The 8,746-nt window shown below is 34.2% G+C and overlaps 1 protein-coding gene across 1 annotated transcript; it reads left to right on the plus strand.

The window, feature by feature from the left end:
• The first annotated feature begins 1,338 nt into the window (after nucleotides 1–1,338).
• On the plus strand, nucleotides 1,339–7,569 carry LOC133810693 (uncharacterized). Its single transcript, XM_062246075.1, has 3 exons — nucleotides 1,339–1,565; nucleotides 2,584–4,411; nucleotides 5,453–7,569. The coding sequence occupies exons 1-3, from the start codon at nucleotides 1,507–1,509 to the stop codon at nucleotides 7,541–7,543; spliced, it is 3,978 nt and encodes a 1,325-aa protein (XP_062102059.1). The 5' UTR covers nucleotides 1,339–1,506; the 3' UTR covers nucleotides 7,544–7,569.
• Nucleotides 7,570–8,746: the final 1,177 nt, after the last annotated feature.

Here is an 8,746-nt window from a genome sequence, read left to right on the forward strand (position 1 = left end):
AACATTGTTTATGATTTAAAAAAAAGAGAATATGATAAAATTTTATATCACAAACTACCTTAGTTAGTGTACAAAATATTCATGATATTATTATTGATAAAAGAGAAATGTTATACTAATTTTGTAAGTAGTTACATAATCATACTATTTGTATACACACAACACTTATATATAATGTATTTGTTGTGGTCTAATATGAATGAATTTTCTTATAGGAGCTTTACTTTAAGTCCTACTGGTGATGCTCTCAGTGTTCTCGACCCGTGAACAATTTTTGACGCGATTTTTTATGACCGTGTATATTGTAGCTATTTAGAGCATCCTGCAAATTTTCAGAAAATTTCGAATAGTTTACAGTACCGAAAACTAGGTTCAAACATGTTGCACGCGTGACTAATTTTTTTTATGCGCATGAAAAACAACATGTTTGAGCCTAGTTTTCGGTACTGTAAACTATTCAGAATTTTCTAAAAATTTGCAGGATGCTCTAAACAAGTACAATATACATGGTAAAAAAAAAATTACGCCAAAAACTGCTCACGGGTCGAGAAATACTGAGAGCTACACCGGTAAGGCTTAAAATGAAACCCTACTGGAGAATTGTTATATTTATGTAAGTTACACGTATTAAAATGATGTATTATAAAAATATTTTATAATATTTGAATTTATATTAATATAATTATTAAGTATTAAATATTATTATATTAATAATATTTTATAATGTTTGAAGTTATATTCTGAACAAGGAAAGGAAACTTTACTGTGCACCTGTTTTACTTTTTTTTAGCCCGGAAATCTCCATACTTTATATAGTATTGTCTTAACATTTGAGGAAAAATTTATAGTACATTTTAGTGAAACCATAAATATTGAAACTACTGAATTTGTTCGTTGCAATTAAAGAGTTTGCCTAAATTTGTTCCTAAATGACAATAATGTATCTCAGGTAGGGTGAGGATATACCCTATAATCATTTTGCAATTTAGAATAAATAATTTTATTAATTTTAGATACCTAATTTTGTGGAAGAGTTGAATTTTGAAAATAAAAATTATTATAACTTTTAAAACATTACATCCTTAAAAATCTTTGTTTTTGTTTTATTTTTTAAATAAAAAATAAAATAACGGAAACTATAGAAAAGTCATTTTTATTCACCGAAGTCCACAAACTACTCTTCAAAAGGCTTCAACGCCCACTTGGGGTAGGGTCCCTTATAAATGAAATGACCATTTTACCAATGTAATGGAATCGAACTTTTATTGAGTTCGCTTAATGAATAGGGTCAAAATGGTAGTTTAAGTATTGGTCAAGCTATTAAGCGGTCATTTCCATGAATAATTACTCTCTTCCTTTTAGAGCTTTTTGCTTCTCAATCTCCGAGGCCAATACACCATTATTCACTCGCTGGTATCAGGTGGTGGTGGTAGCCGTCGTCGCATCCCGAATTCAAGCCGAAAACCCTTTAACCCCAGATGGTCTTCTCTTCTTCCTTACTCAAATATGGACTTTGAAGCCCTAATGATTGGAGCTCAGACCCAGTTCTCTGTTTTCAGACTCTGGTACGTCCAACTTCAAACTCTCTCCACCTTTTCCCTTGTCCTTTACATTTACACCGTTTTTTGGCTGTCGATGTTTCTGAAAATCCTAGTTTCGTTATCTGATTGCTTTTGCTTCATCTGGGTCAGTCTCTCTGTCTCTTTTTGTTATTGTTGTTGTTGGGTATTTGCCATTTTTGGAACTTTGAATACCCTTTTTGTTACCATGTTTGATAAACTTCGTTTCTAGTTGTTTTTATTTTTTGGGGTTTCTTTTCACTCATAAATAGTGTTTCCCTTTCTGGGTATTTCTCATCGTTATTTTTTTTTTCTATTTTAAGCAGAACTTGGGCTTTTGATGCTCCGGTTGTAGCTTAAGAAGTCGTTTTGAGAGTTGATTATTGCGTTAACTATCATTAAAATCTGTAATACGAATGCTTTTGGAGCTATTGCTGTTTTGGTTTTTTGTGTGGTGCTTTTAGTTAATTCTTAAAAGTTTAGCTATTAATGTTTTGGTTTCGACGCATTTTGAATTATATGGGAGAGAATATTGCTGCGTCTTTTGTTTCTGGTACAATGGTTTTGTTTGTTTACTTTAAGTAGCTAACATAAGTAGATAAATATGGGATTAGTTAACTAATTATTGCTGAGGCCTTTAAAGAATTGAATTTGGGTTATATATATCATGTGTTAATGCAGCTTCTTTGTTTCTATACTTTATTTTTCATGGACCCAACTATAAAATAAAAAATAGAAATAGAAATACAGGGGCCAACGTATCTGCATGACTTGGATTCTGTTTGGCTGTTAAAATCTGGTAGAAAACGGCAAAAAAGAATGATATTTTTTTTCTTCTTTTGCTGCAAAACTAGCTTTCAGAATTGAACTTTTTAGTTCCTTCTAATGATTCTTATTGTAATTGTAGCTTCTTTATGTGCTGAGGATGACCTTAGTTACCTTTATATTAAGTAGTTTTCTACATTGTGCAGTGGAAACTAAGTCATGTGTAATGTAACTAGTACTTGTTCTTTTTTTTATCCAGGGGGTTGTCTTATCGAGCTAGAATGCCCCACTTTATTGTGCTTCTTTTGTGTACCATTTTTTGTCTTGCAACATGTGAACCGTGCTCTAAAAATGGCAAACAAAAATCAGCACAATATGAGGCTTGCAGGTCTTATGAAGATAATTTGAATGCTGCCTTTCAAGATGTCAGTACTGAGTATGGAAATCCAAGAACCTACTTAAATATTGATAGCATTTGTACCAATTCACAATCATTCTGCTTCCCTTCAACTTTGCGAGGTTTCTCTTCTAATGATCTTAGGCTTGAAGCAGCTGCAGTCGATGCTTCTGGTAGTCAGTATGATGATTCTATAACTGTAGGATCAGCTGAAGATACTAGGGAAACAAGGAATAATAGCTGGTCGATGGATTATGGCTTGTTTAAGTTATTTAATGGAAGAACTGTTTCTTGCTCTTTGAATTCAAGAGAAGGTACTAACAAGTTATCATCCATTCAGTCAGATAGTGCTATTCAAAATGATGTTTCTTCCTGTAATGCACCTTTGCTTAATCAGAAGAGCACAAGTTCTAAGGCTAAAGTCAACATTGAGATAGCCAAATCTGATTCTTTTAAAGGTTCTTCTTCACGTCATGTAGAAATTAACCCTGCAATATTGGATTGGGGTCACAAGTATATGTATTTCCCTTCTTTAGCATTTTTAACGGTGGAAAACACATGTAATGACAAGATTTTACATGTCTATGAACCTTTTAGTACTGACTCACAGTTTTATCCCTGTAATTTTAGTGAAGCTTTACTAGGACCTGGTGAAGCAGTTTCAATTTGTTTTGTTTTCTTACCTAGATGGTTCGGTTCATCCTCAGCTCACCTCATTTTGCAAACAAGCTCTGGTGGTTTCGTGATACAGGCTAAGGGTTTCGCCATTGAATCTCCTTATGGAATTACGTCGTTAGTAGATGTTAATGCATCTTTTGGTAGAAGGTGGAGTAGGAGTTTGTCTTTGTCAAATTCCTTTGATGAAACCCTCTCTGTGGAGAAAGTGACTGCATGGGTATCTATTTCTTTAGGGCAGACTTCCATTTACACAGAAGCAATTTGTAGTGTCAGAAACTTTGAAGATCCAGAGTTGCTTGATTTTCCAAGCATTGATGATTGGTTGCTTGTAAGGAATGGTCAATTTGGTTTCCCCCTGATGGGTATGAGGCCCCTTAAAAACTGGGAAATTGGTCCACACAGCACTGAAACTATTATAGAAATAGACTTCTCCGTTGAATCAAAAGGAAAAGTTTTTGGTGCATTATGTATGCAATTGCTAAGGCCTTCACAGGACAAGTTTGACACTGTTGTGGTTCCTTTTGAAGCTGAACTGAATGGAAAAGCAGTACATGAGGTATCAGGATCTGTTTCAGTATCTCTCGAGATATTATATCCATATAATTCCAGTGAAGCTGTAGTTGCTATCTCTTTACGAAATGGTGCCCCGTTCCTTTTGAATGTTGCTAAGATTACCGAAGTTGCTGAAACCCAAGTATTGCATATTAGATACATGGAAGGCTTACTACTCTTTCCTGGCAGTGATACACAAGTTGCTGTTGTTACTTGTAGTCATATGCGTGATTCTCCACCAGATTTACCTAACATGTATGAGAACTGTAAATTGCATGTACTGACAAACGACTCCACTAGTCCTCAGATAGAAGTTTCTTGCCAGGAAATATTTCATGTTTGCTCCAGAAATTTGAAAGATTCTTCTGTTGGATATAAAGGTCACTCTGAAATTGGTGAATCTGGCATTAGCAGAACAATACCCTTAAGCAGTGATGTGTACACGCCATCAGAGACCAAGGTTTGCACATTTTATTCTGTGTATAGGTCTTAATCTGACAGTAATATCTCGAAGAACTTTGCTATATATCACCTTTGAGATCTTCTCACAATCCACTTGTTTGATAATTATTGGCTTTAAAAAATTTTCAAATAAAAATGAATTGTTAAAAAATATTAAATAATTTATGAAAATCCAATCAATTCAAGCCATGTAGGTTGGACCCAATAATTCAATTTGGACTAGCAGGATTTTTCTATCTCCAAATGTCGTTCAAAAAAAAAAAAAAAAAAAGAAAAGAAAAGAAAAGGAAGATAGTAGATTTGCTCTTATCTTTTCTTCCAAATGTTTTATGTTTATTTAGAGTGATGTTGATTAAATTTTACTAGTCACAAGAACTCCTTTTTCCACATAGTGGGTTAGTAGGATAGCACATGTATGTAACGCTAGGTGTAAAGAATGAGAGAGATGAAGGGGAGAAGCACATGACTATTTTTTGGGGAGAAGGAAAATTAGTTTGTATGTGTTGCATAATGATTAATGAAAAAGATCAGATTTTCACTTAGTTTGGTTTATAATTAATATCATTGAAGAATATTGTAGGGTTTTTTTTATAATGTTGTTTACTGGTTCTAAGATATGAAAGCTTGGAAGTTGTATCTTTTTTATTAGGTTGGTTGCAGTAACATGCATGTATGCTCATGCTATCCCAGAAAATTGATTTTTGGTTCTTGCCTCTTAAATACTGTCATTTGTTGCCTTCTATATTCTCTTAGAAGAGCTGTTATTACTTGCTTTGTTTTCTCCCCTATATTTGCCTCTCCTTAGATTCCCCTCGGTAGGAAACTGAAAAGTTGGGAAGCAACATATTTTTTTCTCGAAATTAGTTTCGCTTTTCTTTATTAATTATTTTACTGATCCGTGTACCAGATGTGACTCATACTGTTAGCTGCACTTTAAGCAATGTGATCTCTGGATGTTTTTTAAACAATGTTTATTCTTTAATAATACCTGTTATGCACCATAACCATTATACATTTCTGAATTTGTATGTTGAGGCAGGGACTGGAAGCATCAGATGCGGATGAATTAGTGCTAGAAAACTGGAAATCTCAAGGTGCTAGAGGTGGCATGTCTGTGCTTGTTGATAATGAGCTATTGTACCCAGTGGTTCAGGTTGGAAGTTTTCAAGCTAAGTGGATCTCTGTGAACAATCCTAGCGAAGAACCAGTTATTCTGCAGCTTATTCTGAACTCGGGAGAGATTATTAATGAATGCAAGGGCACAGATGGTCTTATACAGCCTCCTTCATCAGGTAGTTTGGTTCACGAAGAATCTAATATTCCAAGTAGGTATGGCTTTTCAATAGCAGAGAGGGCAGTAACAGAAGCTTATTTACATCCTCATGGTAGTGCATCTTTTGGGCCAATACTTTTTCGCCCCTCATCTCGATGCGAGTGGAAAAGTTCTGCCCTGATAAGAAACAATCTTTCTGGTGTTGAGTGGCTTTCTCTTAGGGGATTTGGAGGTTCACTTTCTCTACTTCTGCATGAAGCATCTGAGCCTGTTCAGAGTATAGAGTTTAACTTCAGCTTACCGGTTCCTGTCAACCTCTCCCCTTTGGGTATTTTTGCTAACATGGAAGACACTTATTATTCCTGTTCGCAGCCGCTGTTGAAGAAGCTATATGCAAAAAACACTGGTGATTTGCCATTGGAGGTAAGAAAAATAAAAGTGTCCGGCAAAGATTGTGAATTAGATGGTTTTATGGTACAAACATGCAAAGGTTTTGCTATTGAACCAGGAGAATTGACCGAGGTTCTGATATCATATCAGACAGATTTTTCTGCAAGTGTGGTACACCGAGATCTCGAGCTTGTCTTGGCTACTGGTATTCTTGTAATACCCATGAAGGGTACCCTCCCAATGTTTATGCTCAATGTCTGCAAGAAATCAATTTTCTGGACACGCTTTAAGAAATACACTACAGCGATCTTTGTCGCAGCATCTTTGTTGCTTCTGATGTTCTGGTTCATATTGCCTCAGGTGTTGGCCTTGGGCTCCTATGATTGTTTCTGCAAGAGTTACAAAGGTTCCTTGGCTACTACTTTAAGTACAGGAAAATGCCCTCGCAGACTTAGCCTCGGAAACAGTAAATTTTCTTTGTTCTCTGAGATGGATAATTTAATTGCCAAGTCTTCTCCTCCAGCATGTATGGGTTATTCTGGTTATCAGGTTGGGCCGCCTGATCAACGGACTCAATATGTGAAGCCAATTCGGGAAAATGATAAACAATCTAATGATTTGTCAGATAGAAGAAAAGAGAGAGAATTGCCTTCATCTTTGTTGTCACAATCTCTACATATTGAGAATTCTGACACACAAGAAACACCCCAACCTAAAAATCTCACTATCAATATCGAGAAGGAAAAGGGAAGAAGGCGACGAAAGAAGAAAGGTGTTGGCAACAAATTGGTGGCACTTTTCGAAGTTTCCAGTAGTCAAAGTGGGAACTCTACTCCTTCATCACCTTTATCTCCAGGTGTTACGTCTCCAGCTGCAACACCAAAACATCTGTGGCTGCAATCACATGACGCTGCGGACCAAACTATTGAAGGTAGAAATCATTCACACTCTCAAGTTTGTAATCAGCAGCACTCTGACAAGGAAGTTGTTACAAAATCTATTTCCAAGGCCAACACATTGGAGTCCAAGTTTATTGCTAAAAACCTGTCTATCTCTGCTCAGGAGCAGCCTACAATGCCAAGAAAAACAGGTACTCCTAGATCTGTACTACTGCCCTCGGCTACATTTCCTTCTGCTGGTAGACCTGCACCGACGAATATGTTGCACTCTTCTCCATTTTTGGCTTCAAGCTCCACCATTGCTCCGCATGCACGAGCTCCTGGATCCAGACTCGATGAGCAGAAAGACATGAAAGCAGTAGAGAAGGCTTCCCTTGGGGATAAATACACATATGATATATGGGGTGATCATTTTTCTAGGCTTCATTTGATGGGTAAGTCAAAGAATATGTCTTCTCTTTTCTCTAAGGCTTTGGAGGATGACTCTGATAGCTTCTTTGTAAAGGGTCCACAGTCCCTCATGACCAAGCCTCAACCAAAATTTTCGAGTCTCCGTCAAGGGGGTTAATAATAAAGTATGAATAATTTATTGAATTTTCTTGCTTTTCAACTCTTCTTTAGACTAGAGTAGAGTAGAGGAGGTTTAGGCCTTGCAGCATAATTTTCAGGTTAACACATTAAAAAAGAAAAAGAAAAAGAGTATAATATAAGCCCAGGCTTCTATATAATAATTTAGGGTTATTAGGTTAGCATCCTGTAATATAGAGATTTAACAACTATTTCAAGGTCAAAATGTGTTAGGAATGAAAGAAGTGGAACATTGAAACACTACAACAATTTTTTTTTATCGTTTGTTTGGACTAAACATACAATTGACATTATACTAAAGGGGTGGATGAAGACATGATTATAAAAGAATGCAATGAAATTGTCATCTACAATATAATTACTCATGATTATTTATATATTTAGGGGTACTAAGGTGACATACATTACATTTATTTGTAACGGAATAGAAAAGAATCATGGTTATACACCAAAAGTAGAAAGTAAAAAACACAATTGTATTTTGAAATAGTAATTTTTTATTATTTTTAAAGGAAAATTGATTAATTTTTTGTTATAAAAAATTAATAATGTTTTCACATGTTTTTAATATAATATATTAAATTAACATTAAATTTGAGAAATTTAAATTATTTTTAATTGATAAATTTATAGAGTAATTGTTATTATGCAAAATAATAAGTTTTTATATTGATTTTTTATTTTTTATTAATAGTTATAAAAGCCATTGCATATATTATTATTATTATTAAAGAAAAGTATGTTACATTTAAGTACACAGCTACACAAGTTATTTAAAATGTTGCATTTAAGTATCTAAGTTATTTTTTTGACGGCAAATTACTCAAGCTTAACTTTTATTTGCACCGTTAGTAGCGTTAGTACCCATCGTTACCATTTAACGACAAAGTTAATGACAAGTACTAACGGTGTGAGTGAAAGTTAAACTTTGGTACTTTTACTGCTAAAAAAATAAATCTGGGTACTTAAATGCAAATCCAGACAACTTAGGTACTTTTACCATAAATATTTTTTTTTCTTAACTTTTATTATAAACTTCTAAATTCATAATCTCAAATAGAATAATAAATCATTAAAATAAAAAAAAAAGATATCCAATTTTTCTTTTTAAAGATATGATAAAAATGATTTTCTTATTTTGATTGTATTAAATTAATATTCTATCAATATGTCAAAATTAATT

This window comes from Humulus lupulus, chromosome 1 (genome assembly GCF_963169125.1).
Source record: "Humulus lupulus chromosome 1, drHumLupu1.1, whole genome shotgun sequence".
Classification (NCBI taxonomy): Eukaryota; Viridiplantae; Streptophyta; class Magnoliopsida; order Rosales; family Cannabaceae; genus Humulus; species Humulus lupulus.